Raw genomic sequence first — 19,009 nt, forward strand, 5'->3', positions numbered from 1 at the left:
CATTCCCTGTAGAGAACTACAGGATTGCCCACACAGGAGCAGAACAGGGATTGTACCACACAGCCCATGCTTCATTACACCCACCATTATGCTTCCACTTGGATCAATTGTCCCAGTTATCTATGTGTCACATCAAAGGCTGATCTTATGTTGACTCCACTTGGTTTTGAGGGCAACAGCCGCTAAATGCCACCATCTTTCTGTGAATCTGAGACTTACCAGGCTGAAGCTTGTAAAGTAGCACAGCCATGCTCTTTTCTGTTCACTCCCAACGTTTACTAAATGCTTCCTAGTGGTATCAATCAGCAGCACTATTAAATTATAATTTTCTCAATGAACTGTTGTGTTCTGTTTTGATTAGATGTTGGCAGAGTGTCTTAGTAGAAACCTTTAACTTTACTAAGGTGTCATTTGGGGTGGATGGTACTAGAGTAGATTAGATTGGATCCAACTTTATTGTCACTGTGCCGAGTACAGATACAAAGCCAATGAAATGCAGTTAGCATCTAACCAGAAATGCAAAGAATAATGTTATTTACAAAATAACTGTGAATAAAAAGTAAGTGCTACAACACACAAATATAAAAGTACTGAGACAGTACAATATGGGTGCAATACTGCTTAGCGCTGTGATGTGAGGTTCAGCAGGGTCACAGCCTCAGGGAAGAAGCTCTTCCTGTGCCTGCTGGTGCGGGAGCGGAGGCCCCTGTAGTGCCTACCAGACGGGAGGAGAGTAAAAAGTCCATGGTTAGGATGAGATGTATCCTTGATAATGCTTTTCGCCCTGCCCAGGTAGCGTTTATGGTAGATGTTCTCAATGGTGGGCAATTGGGTGCCGATAATCCGCTGGGCAGTTTTCACCACACACTGGAGTAGTTTGTGGTCCAATATGGGACAATTGCCATACCACACTGAGATGCAGTTGGTGATTATGCTCTCAATGGTACAGCGGTACTATCAGTCTTTGTTAATCTGACCTTTCTTAGTTCAAAGCCTTTATATATTTCTTAATGTTCTGTTCCTATTTGTCTGGATGGGTTCTGAAAATGTGATACAGAAATTTCTTCCCTTTTGCATTTAAATTCCAGAAGTCACCTACAACAAACTTGAACACTATTCACAACATCACCATTTTTCATGTCATCTGCAAACTTACTAACCCACCTTTCCACTTCCTTATCCAAGCTATTTACAAAATTCACAAAGAACAGGAGTCACAGAACAGATCCCTGTGGAACACCACTGGTCACTGACCTCCATCTACTACCACACTCTGCCTCTGTGAGCTAGCAAAATCCAAGCTACCAAGTTTCATGATTTCTGGATGATCCTTTCATGAGGAACCTTCTCAAACACCTTATTGAAATCCATGTACATGACACCTACAGATCTACCTTCATCAACTCGTTTTGTCACTTCCTTGAAAAAGTCACAGGCTCATGAAGCATGACCTGCCCCTCACAAAGCCATGTTGACTATCCCTAATAAGGCTATCAACATAGAACATACAGTGCTCTGCACAGATATGTAACTAGAGTGGCTAAGACTTTTACAATGTACTGTATTAGTCTCAGTGGAGTCGAGAACGAGTTTATAAATCTGGCAGGAGCAAAGGATGTTGGGAATTATCATGGTAGGATGCTGCTGAAGAGGCGTGGGACAGGTGCCAGAGAAGGAGTGCCAGGGGTGGAGTTGGCACAGGTGCAGAAACACCTAGCCCTGAGACATCAGGCAAGGTAATTTGATTCCAAACAACTGGTTTATTGATCATTACAGGATGTCTCTCTAGTGCTTCCTGCTCCCTCAACACGCCCTTCCCCTTTTCCCAACCATGATTTCCCTCTCCCTGTCCTTTTCCCACACTCAGTCCATAACAGAGACCCATATCAGACTTTTGCACAGTACTGTAGAACGTAAAATATAGAACAGTACAGCACAGGAGCAGGTCCTGCAGTTCACAATGCTATGCCAAACCAATTAAATTTGTAATCAAATGGTTAACTAAATTATTTTCTTCTGCCCACACAATGTCCATATCTCATATTCATGTGCTTATCCAATCATCTCTTAAAAGTCAGTAATGGTTCTGCCTCTATCACCACCCCAAGCAATCACCACTGTCTGTGCAAGCAAACTTGCCCCTCACATCTCTTTGACATTACCCTCCTCACCTTAAAATGCATGCCCTCTGGTATCAACTATTTCAACCCTTGGAAATATATTGTCTGTCTATGTCTCTCATAATCTTATAAACCTCTATCAGATATCCACTCAGCTTCTGTGGGTCCAGCAAAAAGAATCCAGATTTGTCCAAAGGCTTGTAAATCCAGTCCCTATGAATGCTCTCCATTCATTTTTTTACCACTGACTAGTCGATAATTTCCAGGATTATCCCGATTACATTTCTTGAACAAAAGAGCAACAATTGCCATTGTCCAATTGTCTAGTACTACTCCAGTGGCTAGTGAGGACACAAGAATTAATGCTAAAGCCCCATCAATCTCTTCCCTTGATTCCTATAGTAACCTGGGATGTATCCCATCTAGCTCTGGAGGCTTGTCTGTCCTACTGTTTTATAAAAGCTCCAATGCTGCCTCTTTCCTAACCTCAATATGCACAATAGACTGTTCTATGCTGACTTCACATTCATCAAGGTCCCTCTCATAGGTAAACACTGGAACAAAGTAATCATAAAGGAATTCTTCTACCTCATCTGACTCCAGGCACATGTTCCCCACACATTCCCCAATTTAACCCTGAGCAGTCATACTTTCACTCTTGCAATCCTCCTGTTTTTCATGTATGTGTAGAACACCCTGGGTTTTTCTTTAATCTTACTTGCCAATGCCTTCTCATATTCCCTTCTAATTCACCTAAGTCTCTTCTTCATATTCTTCCTAGATAACTTATAGCTCTCAAGAACCTGTCTGATCTTTGCTTCCGAGCAAATATGTTTCATTTTTCCACTTCACTAAATGTTTCATTTCTCTTGTCAACCATGGTTCCTTCACCTGAGCATCCTTTCCCTGTCTCAATGGGACAAACCTATCTATAACCCTATGACAGTGTTCCCTATACAACTTCCACATTTCTGCTGCACATTTCCCTGATAACATCTACTCTTAATTTACACTCCCAAGTTCCTGCCTCATACCATCTTAATTTTCCCTCCTTCAAGTAAATACTTCCCATACTGTCTTCTCCTGTCCTTGTCCACGGCTAAGCTAAAGGTTTGGAAATTATGGTCATTATCTCCAAAATGGTCTCCCACTGAGAGATGCCACATAACTAGATTCATTACCCAGTTCTAGATCCAGTAACATATCTTGCATGTTGCTGAAGGAAAGATGGATTGTAAGAACTTCTGTGAACTGCAAAACATTAGGAAGATTCTGCATGATTGCTCTTTGATGAAGTAGTCCAAGTCTTCTTTGAGGTCACCATTGTTGTTAAGCAGTTGATTATTGTGCCTGTGACCAGAAGACATCAACTATTCAATCACAGGAATAGCAAGAGCCAACATTTTATAAAGGAGAGTGCATTACTCTTTATGAAGAAAGCTTCACAATTCTTCTCTGTAATCCAGATGCTGAGATGAGTAATATTCTGGCCTTCTGCTACTTCTTGACTGTAATTACCTAACAAGGCACAGTTCAGTAATCAAGTGTGAGATCTCTGGTATCTCTGGATTTATAATATAACCAACATGCAGAGTTTTTTACTCATGACCGAGAGTGGGGTACTTCTCTGAATAAATTCATAAAAGCAATACATATAAACTAGGCAACAAAATGAATGATTCAATCCACTGAACATGTACTCCAAGAACACAAGCTACAACAAATAATTCTATTTAGAAGGTTAAGAGTGCAATTACCTTACAATTTTAGTTTGTCTGCAACAAGTGTGATATATTATTATCACAGCCTATTTAACCTCTAAAGAAGGCCCACAATGTATTCTCATATCCCGCCAAAAGGTCCATTGGACCTTTGGGCTCTATATAAATGTCTAAGAATATGAGGGTTTGCATAGCCTTTCATTAAAATAACTTCCCTCTCTCAAAATTCCTATAAGGAGAAACATGGGAATGGTCTGATCAAATCCTAATCTTACTTTTTTCATAACAGCACAAACCTATTCTGATTCTTTAGATATCAACTTTGGTAGAAAGGTTATCTCCAATTTTGAGTATAATCATCATTGCTTTGTTTCAGAGTTATGATGATTATAATCAAGTGAATAAGAAATGGAGTTGACGTGGTACAGTCTTGCTCTAATTTTACAGGGCTGTACACGTCTGTTTCTCGTGATCATTCCAGGCCAATTAAAACAGCAAGTCTCTTATTCTTTGCCAATGTATGTGCTGGGATTCTTTGCCAGTTTATACCAGGAAAGAATTCCAGTGCTTTCAGCTGTTTTTTATTTATCTTGTCTTTCCCATTGCCACTCTACTAGACCCAGTTGACTTTCTGTAAGAAAGACCTTGCATTTATGTAGCACATTTCATGCATTTAGATCAATGCACAGCAAGTTACTTCTGAATGGCACCTCTAAAAATGCTACGCTCCCTCAGTTCAGAACTGAGGGATGAATCTTAGTTGCAAACTTCCCCTGAATGAGACTGTAAGTCACAATCTCCTGTGATGTGTTTTTTTTTTGGATCAAAGTGCCAAAAGCCAAAAGTAATTTCCTCGCTCACTGCAGTTTGGGAAAGATATGGGTAGCTTTAAATAATGAAAGATCCTGTCACAATGCAACCAATAATATATTAACTAAAATGCACTATTCATATGCTTCTCTTATCTCAGAATAATCATTTAGTACATTACTTAAATTTATGGACGTGTCACTCAGTAAAACTTTGCAAGGTTCTTCAAAGCAACAACGTCAGTTAGAATATTACACCAAGCTAAAATAAAACAGATATTAAGTTTGTTAACCAGTTTAAGGATGATAGAAGAATTTAGTTAGGCAAGTTTACAGCTCATCATGTGGAAAGCTGAATTTATGATTATCAAAGATGAAATGAAGGAAGTGGTCAATGGAAAAAGCCAGAGTTAGATGGAAGCAGAGTTTTCATAGTATTCTAGGAATAAGGATGAGGTGAATATGAATGACCAATTAAGGACATATCCATGACTCCCAAGTATTTCTTCTCCACATTTGGAATATGTCAATAATAGCTCACTAGCAAACACATTTCTGAAGCTTTCAAAATTGACAAATTTAGAAATTTTGGCTTCAACTGTCTGGGTATCAATCTGGTAGGGCAAATTATAGAAAAAAATTGTTAGATTTTTATCACCTGCTATAGAGACCAGGACATCACTTAATACCCTGACAGTGAAAATGAAAAATAAATACAGGGATTGTTAGGTGTCATCCAGCTAAGGTTAGGCTAGAAAAAATAGTCTAAATAGAGGTTACAGAAATTCCTAAAAACAAACACAAACAAGAAAATTCATAAAATATATTTATAAAATCCATCTCATAGAAACAAAGCCAAAATAAAGTTAACATGAATTTAAAAAGGTGGTCAGAGGTGTGATCTGAAAGTTTGACAAAAGCGAGTTTAAAAGGGAGGTGATAAAAAAAAGTGTTGCAGAGAGAGACTATAGGAACAAAGCAGGCTATTTGTTAGTCCTAGACTTTCCTGCAGTTATACCCTTCATTATTTTTGAATGGTGTGTGTGTTTGATGATGACTTTCATGTTGGGTTGTTGCCCATATTTTCCAACAGCATGTTTCATTTTGGTTTATTCGTAATGAAAGGGTTCACTGTTTTCAAAACCTTGCATAAAGGCTATATTGTGACGATCTTCTATATACAATTAAAGAAGGTGGTGGGTAATGATTTTGCCACTGCCATTCTCATTGCTAAATGGCACATTAATGTTCCAGAGTCCTGTGGCAATTGCAGAACTCTGTGTCCTTGCATTTCTGCTCCACTATTATGAAGATTTTGCTTTGCAAGTTCCTGTCCTCACCACTTCATTTCTCTGTTCTTTGATCCATACTATTAGGGTCTTTCTGTTTACTCTTTTCCCAGCTAAAGAACTCCTTACATCCCTCATCCTTTTTTTCATTTTTCCATCTCTGGCTTTTAATTCCCAGGCATGCAGTTATAGGTTTCACCTGCCCTCCAAGGATCCAGAGAACCATTTCAAATGAAAAAGCTTTTTGTAGTGCCTAATTTCATTCAGCAATAAACCTTATATTATTAAGAGCAACACGGTAACTATACAAAGATGGTATGACAATGCTTCTATTGTCTTAAATTTGTGCAGATTTGGCATGTCATCTGAAACTTTGACAGACTTCTATAGATGCACAACAGAGATTATCATGGCCTGGTATGGGAACACCAATACCCATGAATGAAAAGCCTACAAAAAGTAGTGGACGCAGCTCAGTCCATTACAGCCAAAGATCTTCTCACCATTAAGCATATTTACAAGGAACACTGCCTCACAAAAGCAGTGTCCATCATCAAGGATCTCCACCATCCAGGGCATACTCTTTTCTTGCTTTCGAGAAGGAGGTAAATGAGCCTTATGTGCATGCCACCTATCGATAATTATTTATTAATTTGCACAGATTTTCTCTTTTAACACCTTGGTTCTTTGTCAGTCTTGGTTTGAGTGTAGATTTTCATTGATTATATTGTATTTCTCTGCTCTATTCTGAATCTCAAGGTAGTATATGCTACCAACTATGTACTTCAATAATAAATTTACTTTGAATTTTGATGCATTTCTGATTATGGAAATAATGTCTCTAGCAACACCCACAAAATGCTGGAGGAACTCAGCAGGTCAAGAAGCATCTATGAAAATGAATAAACAGTCGTCATTTTGGGCTAAGATCTTTCATCGGGACTCTATAATGCCTCTATTTGTTTAGAATATTTAATCAGCGTGATGTGTCATACCTTGATGTACATGCTAATGTCTGATTTGAATGTTTGTCTACTCTTGAAGAGATTCCCTTCAGTAAGCTACTGGGCTCCTTTAATTTAAAAAAAAGTCATGTTTTATGGGCACGCCGGAGAAAAATCTCCCTTGTTCACCCAGCCGTTGAGAAACTGGGTCAGTGGTTTCACTGAGATATTTAAGTTGAACTGCAACTGAAAACATCTCAAGGGTGCTCGTTAAGGATAACGAGTTTGTAATAGACTGTCAAGAGAAATTATCATCCGTCTGTGATTGGAGGGCAAACACAGAGGTGAAGATGCTGCTGACAGGCAGACTGCATCTTCAGTGCTCCACCTTACAGCTTCATAGAAAAGAAAATCTTCCATGATAGAGTGCTGAGGTGTGGGGGCCGGGATGTGAACATCTTTCGGCTGTAGCTGATTGATAGCACACAGCTTTTGTATTTCTTAGAGTATCTTTCAAAGCACTAATATGGAAAACATCCTTTGAAGCCAGTGTATAATGAATCCATATGTATAGCATGCATTAAACCAGTTCAAGACAAGTACTTGTGAAGATTTTGTACTCCACTATCATTAGATGACCATTATACTGAAGAAATATCTTTCTTTTATTGTTTGTGCTGTTTATTCATTGTTCCAACATTTAATATTATAGACACACATTGTTGTGCATCTGATTTCATGTACAATATGTACATGCTTCTAATGGGCCAGATTTTGCTCTCACATCAAAGGCTGGCATTTACTACATTCCCTTTCTCTGACATATTTCAGTGGAATTTCCTGTGATTCAAAAATCATTTTAGTACAGTATACTCAAAAAGGGGTTTTGGGAACAATAGAAATAAGGTAAGCAACTCTGAGCATTTTAAGGAGTCTAACAGAATACCTTTTAATGAGCTGAACAGAATCTAAAACAGAGAGTGACAGTTAGAAAACTGAATTTAATGTCAAATCATATAGAAAGAGAAATAGACGGAAAGTAAGGATGGATGAATGTAGAGTGGTTATGATGAAAGAAGTAAAGGAAAAATAATTAATTGAGAACAACAGACTCGAATGTAGGAAGAACTCAGCAGGTCAGGCAACATCTGTGAATAAACAATTGATGCTTTAGGCTGAGGCCCTTCATCAAGACTAGAAAAGAGGAGGGAAGAGGCCAGAATAAGAAGGGAGGGGAGGGGCAATTGAGTGCAAGCTGGTAGGTGATAGGTGAAGCCAGTTGAGGGGGAAAGTGTGTGGGTGGAGGAGGGGGGTGAAGTGACAAGCTCGACGAAGGCTGAAGAAGAAGGAATCTGATAGGAGAGGCCAATGGAGCATGGAAGAAAGTGAAGGAGGAAGGGAGGGGATGGGCAAAATGAAGAGAAGACAAGGGGTAAGAGGGAAGCCAGAATGGGGATGGAAAAAGAGAGAAAGGGGGCGGTGGTGAAAATACTGAAAGCTAGAGAAGGTTATATTTACATTGTTAGTTTGAAGGCTACCCAGCTAAATATGAGGTGCTGCCCTATCGTAGCAGTAGTTGAGGTCATGGACCACACATGCTGGAATGGGAAAGGGAAATAGAATTAAAATGGGTGGCCACTGGAAAATTCTGCCTGTTGTGGTGGATGGAACAAAGATGCTTGAGCAGACAGTTCCTCAGTTATTTTCTAAATACCCTAAAATATTAAGCCTTAATGGAATGAAGCTGACTTTAGAATGGCAGAGGCAAGAGAAAATCTGAAAATGCCAGAAATCCAAGCAACACACACACAAAATGCTGGAGGAACTCAGCAGGCCAGGCAGCATCTATGGAAAAGAGTAAACAGTCGACATTGCAGACCGAGACCCTTTATCAGGACTGGTGAAGGACCTCGGCCTAAAGTGTAGACTTTTTATTCTTTTCCACAGATGTTGCCTGGCCTGTCGAGTTCCTCCAGTATTTTGAGTGTGTGGTTTAGAATGTCAGAGAGATTGTTTTCTTATGGTTATCATATTAAAGATTTGAATAAATTTGAGTGGACAAGATAAAACTCTTTATAGAAATTTCTGTGTTCCTCTATCATCAGAATACAACAGCTTAATACTCTTCCATATCAGTGAATCCAAGAGTTTTGGCTAATGACCATGCAGCTTCTGATGAAGGAAAAATACTTCCTGATTTTTGTGTACGACTGTGTATAGTTCCAGTTTATTGTCATTCAACCACGTACATATATACTGCCAAATTAAACAATACTGCACAACACAATACATATAACACACACACACAACATTTGAAGTAATATTACCACAAATAAATTAACAAACAATGAAATATTTTCCAGAAGAATGACGTTTAGCTTATGGTGCATTTATGGCACAAGTTAAAAAGTAAACAGTATAATGCTCCTGGCACCTGGGTGGTGGCAGGGGGTTCAGTAATCTCATGGCCTGGAGGAAGTAACTGTTTCCCATCCTAACTGTCCTTGTCCTAATGCTATGGTACCTTCTGCCTGAAGGTAGGAGGTCAAAGATATTGTCAACCAGATGGGAGGAATCCTTGTCGTTGCTAAGAGCATAAGCAATTGGATTTACACTTTGATGATGATGATTACAAGTGCTTCTGGCCTATTATTACAACAGGAAAATCCAGCACAGTATTGAAATATTATGCCCTATTGATTGGATCTAAAAGTACTCGTTTTTATGCATAATCAATCCTTTAACATTTAATGCTACGATTAAACATGAAATATCTAACGCATTCCTACTAAGACTTTCACAGCTGAAAATAAATTGATGCTATTGCCCTCCTTGCAGGCAATAGATTGATACATCTTCAGCCAACTCAAACAAAATACTTCAGGATGGTCCCTGCTTCACAAAGGCACTTCGAGATGGTGCCACACCCTCACTGACTTGTGCTTCTCGGAGGTAGCAGTCACAATTGGAACCTGTGGCCTGTTAGACCTTAGCAAACAGCTAGAGTTCATTTTGTAACTTTTCTAGTCTCTAGCCTTGCTGTAAAGTTAGTGGAGAGAATACGTGACTCCTGTTATCCTACATCTAAAATCTTTTCCACTCTATAACTTACCAGTGTTCTATAGCTTTTCAACTTAGGCCGCTTCTTTATCATACCACACATTGACCGTCAACTTGCTCATCCTAAACCACCCTCATAGTTGCAATTTCTATTCCTGCTCAATTACAATATTCAAATTAGTCTAAAATTAAAGCTGAAAATGTGAAAATTAAATTTTAAAAAATGCAAACAATAAATTCTAAGCTGTGAGATCTCACACGAGGAAATCTGCAGATGCTGGAAATTCAAACAACACACACAAAATGCTGGTGGAACACAGCAGGCCAGGCAGCATCTATAAGGAGAAGCACTGTCAACGTTTCAGGCCTGACGAAGGGTCTCGGCCTGAAACGTCGACAGTGCTTCTCCTTATAGATGCTGCCTGGCCTGCTGTGTTCCACCAGCATTTTGTGTCTGTGAGATCTTATCTCAGGTAGGGAAAAAGTTTGGCACAACATTGTGGGCTGAAGGGTCTTTACTATGCTGTAATGTTCTATGTTCTAAGAATATTCAAAAAGCTTGAAGTTTCTTTTCAAAGCAGTGACTAACCATTCACAATTTACGATATGGTCACTCGTTCCCCCAATATGCCACCTCTAGAAAGAGAAGTATTATCTGAAGTCACCTGGCTGAGACAAAGGCAATGGAAAGCCAGTGAGAGGCATGACAGCAAGAACAAAAAATAATGTCATTGGAAACTACAAAGACTGTACACAGAATACAGAAGCCAGCTTTTTGTTGCATTTCATTTTCCATGAATTTGTGCTTGATCAATTGGAAATTATCCTTTACCAACCTCCTCCTCTCTCTTGCCTACAGCAGTTGCTCTCTGCTGTGTTCTATTTTCATGGGCACCATTCCCACCAGGCTCAATCATCGTAATCGATCCTTTCTGCAAAGTTCTACTCAGCAACTTGTTCCTTGCCTGATGTCTGCATTTCTGTCAAATGTAATTGGATAATAATCAGGATTGGAATTGTTGCCTTTATTAGCCCTCAAGTGTGGCACTACACCTCCAACACATCAAAGTTAAAAGAACTCATCCCAGACTGAAGAGTAGGCAATGTGGTAAACACAAAGTATGCTGCAGATGCTGTGGTCAAAGCACCACGTACAACAAGCTGGAGGAACTCAGCAGGTTGGGCAGCATCCGCAGTCAACGTTTTGGGCCGAGACCCTCCGTCAGGACTGAAGAGGGAGGGGGCAGGGGCCCTATAAAGAAGGTGGGAGGGAGGGTGGGAAGGAGAAGGCTGGTGGGTGTCGGGTTAAAAACCAATCAGAGGAAAGATCAAGGGGTGGGGGAGGGGAATCAGGGAGGGGATAGGCAGGAAAGGTGAAGAAGGAATGTAAGGTGAAAGCACTGTAAGAGAAGAAGGCAGAATCATGAGGGAGGTGACAGGCAGCTGGAGGAGGATCTGTGTCAACAATGTTTATGAGCTCATGGGAAGGGCAGCCTCCAAAGAAAATTGATTTCTGCTAGATGTTGTGCTATTTGCAGTAATATCCACTACAGTTTACTGCATCCTTCATTTGTAAGAAGAATGTAAGTTGTACTTAATTATTGCCATCTTGGAAGAGATAAACAGACAACTGTGATGTAACCAAGACAAGCATATCAAGGATGATTAATGAGACAGAGATTACAGCATGTAGCACTGCTATGCATTGTACAAAAAGGCAATCAAAGATGGAACGACCAGTGATAAGAAATCACATATCCTGAGCACTAAAAAACTGAACCTGCCAGGTTGATTGACAGTTTCAGTATAGCGTGCTGCCAGCTTGCTTGTTAATGTGCAATGAAGGTCATGGGTTGAGTCCCAGTTTATGTTGCTGAAGGTTGAAACATGCAGTGTGCAACTTGTGACATCATTAGATGCATGACTGATGCTAGAAAACCTTCAGACTCAATAAAGTGAATTGCATGCAAAGTGCCCAAGTAAATAATCATTGGTGCAGTCAAACCCAGGTTATTAAATCAATTGAATGAAAACTTTATAGAACCATAGAACACTACAGCACAGTACAGGCCCTTCAGCCCTCCATGTTGTGCCGACCCATATAATCCTTAAAAAAAGTACTAAACCCACACTACCCCATAACCCTCCATTTTTCTTTCATCCATGTGCCTGTCCAAGAGGCTCTTAAATACCCCTAATGTTTTAGCCTCCACCACCATCCCTGGCAAGCCATTCCAGGCACTCACAACCCTCTGTGCAAAAAACTTACCCCTGATGTCTCCCCTAAACTTCCCTTCCCTAATTTTATACATATGCCCTCTGGTGTTTGCTGTTGGTGCCCTGGGAAACAGGTACTGACTATCTACCCTATCTATGCCTCTCATAATCTTATAGACCTCAATCAAGTCCCCTCTCATTCTTCTATGCTCCAAAGAGAAAAGTCCCAACTCTGCTAACCTTGCTTCATATGACTTGTTCTCCAAACCAGGCAACATCCTGGTAAATCTCCTCTGCACCCTCTCCATAGCTTCCACATCCTTCCTATAATGAGGTGACCAGAATTGAACACAATACTCTAAGTGCGGTCTCACCAGAGATTTGTAGAGTTGCAACATGACCTCTCTATTCTTGAACTCAATCCCCCTGTTAATGAAGCCTAGCATCCCATAGGCCTTCTTAACTACCCTATCAGCCTGTGCAGTGACCTTGAGGGATGTATGGATTTGAACCCCAAGGTCCCTTTGTTCATCCACACTCTTAAGTAATTGACCATTAATCCTGTACTCAGTCTTCTGGTTTGTCCTTCCAAAATGCATCACCTCACACATGTCCGGATTGAACTCCAGATATGTTGTATTTTGATATTTTTAAAAATCACTCAAATCATTATCTTTCAGTGTCAAATCTTGCTTTCGTCCTCCACCTAAAAAACTTAATTAATCTACCCAAACACCAGGCTGATGATGATTGATGCAGGCAGCTTTGGTTGAGGACAGGCCACTCAGAGTTAGAGAGAGGAAACTTGGGCCAGGATGTGAGGGGTGGGGGGAATTGGAAGACAGTGAAGACACAACAGTGGTTGGAACTGGGGTGAGGTGGGGGATCAGACAGAGATAATAGGAGAGAGGACTCTGGGGGAATAATGGTGTGAAGACTGGGGTATCAGAGGAGAGAGAAGGGTAGAGGGTGGTGTTGGGACTGGGGATGGGAAATGGGATCAAATGTGTGTGGTGGTGGTATTGTGGGTTTATATCAGTGGAATAGCATGGCAATTGGTCCGGGGGCCAGGTAGGAAAGCAAGGATGCTGGAGCTGGGCAAGTTTGTAATCCTGCAGGTGAGGAGATGGCAGTGGGAGTGGATCCAACAAAGGATGAAGAAGAGTTGTGTACCACGGCACATTTGAAATCATGAGGCTTGATCCTGTGGAGAGAGGAAGAAAGAGAGAAGTAGAGAGAAAGATCTGCTGTGTATTGGATTGTATAGACCTGAATTCTTGGCAGGGAATGTATTGAAGATTAAGCTGAAAGCCACATGGAACAAAGTGGTAACATACATAATGAGGAAGAGGCTGAAGTACCAAGTCTTTGTAAGAACATTACTGAGAAGCAGAATAACAGCAGAAACAACAGTAGGAGAACAGTGAGAAGGAGACTCAGAGAAGCGCAACAAATGAAGAGAGAAAAGCTCCTTCAAAGCCATCATGTCCTAGAAGGGAATCAATAGAGTAATAAAATAAGGACTCAATGGATTAATTTCTTTTGTGTCCCAATGAATATTGATTCCAGTGATGTGATATTATTTTTTTTCTGACCTTAAATCTTTTTATGTATTGCTCTCCCATGTTCTCTTCTTTCTCAAGTGCTTCCTGAAGGTATTAACTTCAACTGCAGATCTAACTAAAAGTGTCCATAGTTAGCTATTCTTCATACGGGAACATAAAACAATGCACAATGGCAGACCATTCAACTGTGAAATGTCCTCCAGATCACATTTGACAGCAAGCATTTGTGAATGATGTCAAAGAGCAAGGGCCCAGATGATTTCTGCTTCTCCTAATCCAAAGACATAAAGGTCAGTTGCTCAGTCTGCTGGCAATGAAGTCATCATATTATCAATTTCCCTTCACCATTCTTAACTTACCTTCTACTATTACTTCAACTCCATCCCCTTTCAGTCTTCCACTTTCATCTCTTTATTTATTTAAAATCTATCACTGGCCTTCCTTTCCTCCTCTTTCACTTTTCTCTGTTGTCGTGCTGGTTTGAAACTAATCATAATGGAAACTCATACAGTACGTGGACTCTGATCCTACCCTTGCATCTACCTTTCTCATTTTAGTTTTCCAACATCAGTATGATTTTGCTTTTGTAAATTTTCCTCTGAGCTTTCAAAAGTTATTGATGAAAGGCTGACTTGCAAGTGATGAGTTAACTGCACTGAAAAAAAAATGCTATCAGAAGTCTGAACTGAGTTAAGCAGTAACTAAACATTAAACATTTCACCATGTTTGAAAGGAGATTAGACAACTTAATGTTTTGTATAGGAATTTTATTTGCATTTTCTTCTTTTAATCTCAATTGATTAAAGATGTACAAGATGTTTCAAGGATTAGAAAGATCAGAACAGTGTGTTTTGTATGGAATTGAGTACTATCAATGTTATCAGAATTGTCATGGTAACAGAACGGGATGGCAATAGATTTCAATATTTGTCTTTGGCTGGGATGGACATAAGATTCTTCCAGGCCAAAACCAATACCTCTGAATTCCATTAAGATCTTTTGTAAACACAACATCTTTCAGACTTTCAGTTTTCCAGTCAGATCTTACTGGTAACCATTTCTAGCCAGAATCCTACACCTTGTACCCAATTATTGATTTTTTTTTTTGCTTGCAAGTGTTGAGGACCCGCAATTGTTGTACAACCTTGCCTTTCTACATTTCTGGTGTATTTTGAGTATACTTTTGTTATATAATGTACCTATAAAATATTCCCTACGTAAGTATAGTCAATAACTTCCTGATGCAAAAGGAATCAATGTATCAATACAATCACCCCAGGAGGTTAATATAGTATAAATGCAGAACATGCTGGCAATATTTAGCAGGTCAAGGATCCATGAACAATAAAACAGAGAGTTAATGTTTTAGCTTAATAGCTTAATGGCCTTTCATCAAGATCATATGAGTTCCACCCTCTCCCATCATTAATCAACAATAGCAAAATCCTACCTTTTTCTATCCTATGCTTTTACCTAGCTTCTCCATTCACATCGACTACATCCTATTGAATCAATTCTATATTCCAACCACCCTTTGAGCGAACAGTTTCCCCATTCCGCTCAGCTTCCTTCTCCAGATCTGGAATGCCCAGAAAATCCTAAAATGGAGTTTGGGGTCCTGAGTTTCACAGATGCTCAAAGACTGCAATAGGCGAGGTGGATGGATCAGAACAAGTGTCTCTCTTAGTATTCCTTACGGAACCCTGGAGAGAGAGCAAAGGGACAATGAAAACCATCAAAGTTTATTAATGCTTCGAACTTCCACATCTACAAACACTGACAAACTATTACAGTTGCGACATGGTAAGTTACGCGGTTAGTACAATCGGTTTACAATACCATTTGTCAGGTCGGAGTTTGATTCCTGTTGCTGTCTGTAAGGAGTTGGTGCATTCCCTCCTTGGCCAAATGGGTCTCTTCCCATATTCCAAAAATGTATGGGTTAGGATTAGGGAGTTGTGGGCATGCCAGGTGGCGCTAGAGTAGATGGTAACACTTACGGGTTGCCCTGCACAATCCTCGCTGATTTGATTTGATGCCAACAATGCATTTCAATGTAGTTTTTCAAAGACATCTGCCAAATAAAATTACTTATTTTTAAATAGTTAAAATAGTAAATAACTATTACATTTCTTTAGAATAAAAAATGAAAGCATGTATTAATAAAAAGGAAAAAAAATATTATTTGTTTCTTCCTCATAGCTTCACAATCCTAAAAGAATGAAAGGGCTCATGGGTCCTGTCCTGGGTCCAACCTGTCTCAGGATCGGAGAGTGAGATCCTCAGAGTAAATGCTGTGGAATCCTGAAATCCTGGAGTCCAGTGATGAATTCAGCTGACAGAACTCAGCCAATAAGTTTGGGACTGCACCAACCTTTCATCCTTTTCTCCACACTCCTTAACATCTCTACTTAAAAAGATGACTGATTTTAATATGAAATTATCAATGCAACTCACATTAACTGTTGGTTATGGAAGAAAGTTCCAAACATCATCTACTCCTTGTTGTTAGCATATTTTTAAAAATGTAGTTTCAAAATTTCACACGATGATTGAGATGTGGACTGAACAGGGTTTTGTACAGCTGTAGCAGACATCATACACACAAACAACAGCATTGCATTAGTCTTTTTAATTATTTTATGCACCTCTCATAGCATTTTAATTATCTATGTGCATGGATCCTCAAATGTCTTCAGTATACATATCTTCTGGCTTTTCAACCTTTGTTCTAATCTCTCCCATTCAAGAAGTTAACCTCACACTTGAGGTACATTTGTCAAATTTTTGACTAAATATTAATACCTTTTTGTAATTTCATGCATTATTCTACATTGCTTTACTTTGTTGTGCACCCTAGCGCAGCACAGTAGCATAAAGCCAGCATGGTTGCGTGGTACAGCGCCAGTGATTGGAAGATCAGGTTTCAATTCCTCCCGTTGTTTGAGCGGAGTTTGTCCTTCTGCCCGTGACTACATGGTTTCCTTTCAGATGCTTCAGTTTCCTCCCATATTTGCAATCACAGTGAATCATAGTTCCTACAGGTCCATCACAGATACTTGTAGAAACCCAAACCAATTTGAGTTTCAGCCTATTATCCATACTCTCTATATCTAACCTCTTAGCTAACTTCTTGGCCAAATTAATAATTTGTCTTTGGCTCTATGAGATTCAGCTGTAGGTAACAGACCCTGATGCTAGAGTTTGGGTCTGGTGATACATTTATTATGATGGGGAAATACCAGTTCAAAGTCCTGAACTGAAGATTTATGAACCCATGATTTGAATGTTGCCATAGCAACCAGGGAATTTAACTTCACTCATTTGAATAATTAAAAATAGAATTAAAGCTAAGATCAGTAATAGTACATAATGGGCTAATGCAAAATCCATTCAGTAAATATAATTGTCACTTTTACCTGGTTTTGACCCATGGAAAAAGTTGTAGACTCTTAAATGCCTTCTGTGAATGGCCTAGAAAGCCACTCAGAGGTCAATTTGAGATACGTAATAAATGTTTGTCTCAGCAATGATGTCCACATTCATTAAAGGATTTGAACAAATGGAAATAACATTCCTCAATCCACTGCTTTCCTTATCTCTTCAGGATATTCTGGTAATTTTGTCAGACATGGGTCACCCTTATAATGGCTTTCTGTGATCGATTGAAATGTTCAACATGTGAGTCATTCTGGTCATAACTATAAATATAATAGATGGTAACATTTTTAGGAAATGCACTTTGTATTTCAATTTATGTAAATTTAGTATAAAGTAATGGTTTATTTTTAAAAGGATTGCTCACTTTGACAGAAAGAAAAATCCATGCTCGTTGTTCAGTCAGTCCAAATTCTTAATCTACTCTGTTATCTTATAAACATTAAAAACTTCGCCACCCTAGATGAAAACAACATTCCAGTTCTATGCTGTAAGAAAAAGACAACAAGATAGCATATCATTTAGTGCAATGGTATAAAAGTATCGGTGACCCGGATTCAATTTCGCTGTTGTCTATAAGGAGTTTATATGTTCTTCCCTTGACCACGTGGGTTTTCTCTGGATCCTCTAGTTTCCCCCATATTCCAAAGACATATGGGGTAGTAGGTTAATTGGTCACATGAGTTTAATTGGGTGGCCCAGGCATGTTGGTCCATAAGCTCCTGATAGCCTTCTGGATCTCTAAACAAAAAGAAACAGGAGTAGTGCACAAGGCCCCTTAGCCTCTCCACCATTCATAAGGTCTTGACCTCTGTTCCTTGATTCTGCATGTTACCCATACCTTATGCTCTACAATCAGCCAGAACTCTATCTGTCTACCTTGAATGTATTTGATTATTCAGCTCAAACAGTTCTTCAGGATAGTAAATTCCAATATTTCATCCAGTGATGCAGGAGATCAGGAAGGCTGCCCAAAAGAATGTCACAACATGGTACCTGAACCGAGTGATGCTGCTGAATAGGAGTATATAGAGAGTAAAGTTGAATTAATCAAATGTGGGAATGAGATAGACACTTCAAGTGACCTAATCTTCAGAGGCACGTGTATAGTCTTCCCCAAAATGTGAAGGAATGAAGGGAACAAGCAAATTTACTCCTCAAACATACGTGTAAATGTTTGTTTCTGCAGGGCAAGAGAGAATATATTTATTCAGCTGTCTTTAGAAATGTCATTCCTGCATCTGGTTACTATTGTGTATTTTTTATGTTTCTTGGGTAATCAAGCTATTTTTTGTTTCCATTGTTTATTTTTCTCGGTTGAGAAGAATACAGTTGTCCTGCTACTTAATCCTTTGGGGATGTGAGTCTCTGGTTTAGTTGTGGGAAAATGTGAAGCAGTAAGAGGGCTGGAACATATGAACTGACATTCCCTTGTGCTTCGTAGGTACTTCTATATCAGATCATAGATCAAAACCAGATCTTCACCATTTTGAGCTTCACTGGAATAGAACATCTGTCTAAACTCAAGTCCAGGGAAAATAGAACTCTGGCTCTTATTCAATGTGGATATCAGATGGTGAATTTTCTGAACAATTGCTGAATAAAAATGGTAGATTTTTAACTTATTTTTCTTCAGAACAGATGGCACTAACTCCAATGTCTTAACGCATCACCCTGAGAGCTCTTGTGGAGATGGTCTAGTCAATCCTCTTTCATACTACACCCAGCAGAAGGAAGGAATGAGCAGATGGCAAATACATTAAAATAACATCTTTTTCAATTAGCAGGCTGTCAGTGAAATGAAAATAAATTAGAATGATGTTGCTCCAGATGCTAAAGTTTTATT

General features: G+C 39.4%; 1 protein-coding gene across 1 annotated transcript in view; it reads right to left on the minus strand.

The window, feature by feature from the left end:
• The window catches only part of LOC140742155 (F-actin-capping protein subunit alpha-2-like), a 55,035-nt gene extending 52,306 nt beyond the window's left edge, over positions 1–2,729 (minus strand). The window contains exon 1 of the mRNA XM_073072955.1: positions 2,607–2,729. Coding sequence (XP_072929056.1) covers positions 2,607–2,729 — 123 coding nt within the window. The remainder of the gene's footprint in view (positions 1–2,606) is intronic.
• Positions 2,730–19,009: the final 16,280 nt, after the last annotated feature.

Source organism: Hemitrygon akajei, chromosome 19 (assembly GCF_048418815.1).
Source record: "Hemitrygon akajei chromosome 19, sHemAka1.3, whole genome shotgun sequence".
NCBI classification, from domain to species: domain Eukaryota; kingdom Metazoa; phylum Chordata; class Chondrichthyes; order Myliobatiformes; family Dasyatidae; genus Hemitrygon; species Hemitrygon akajei.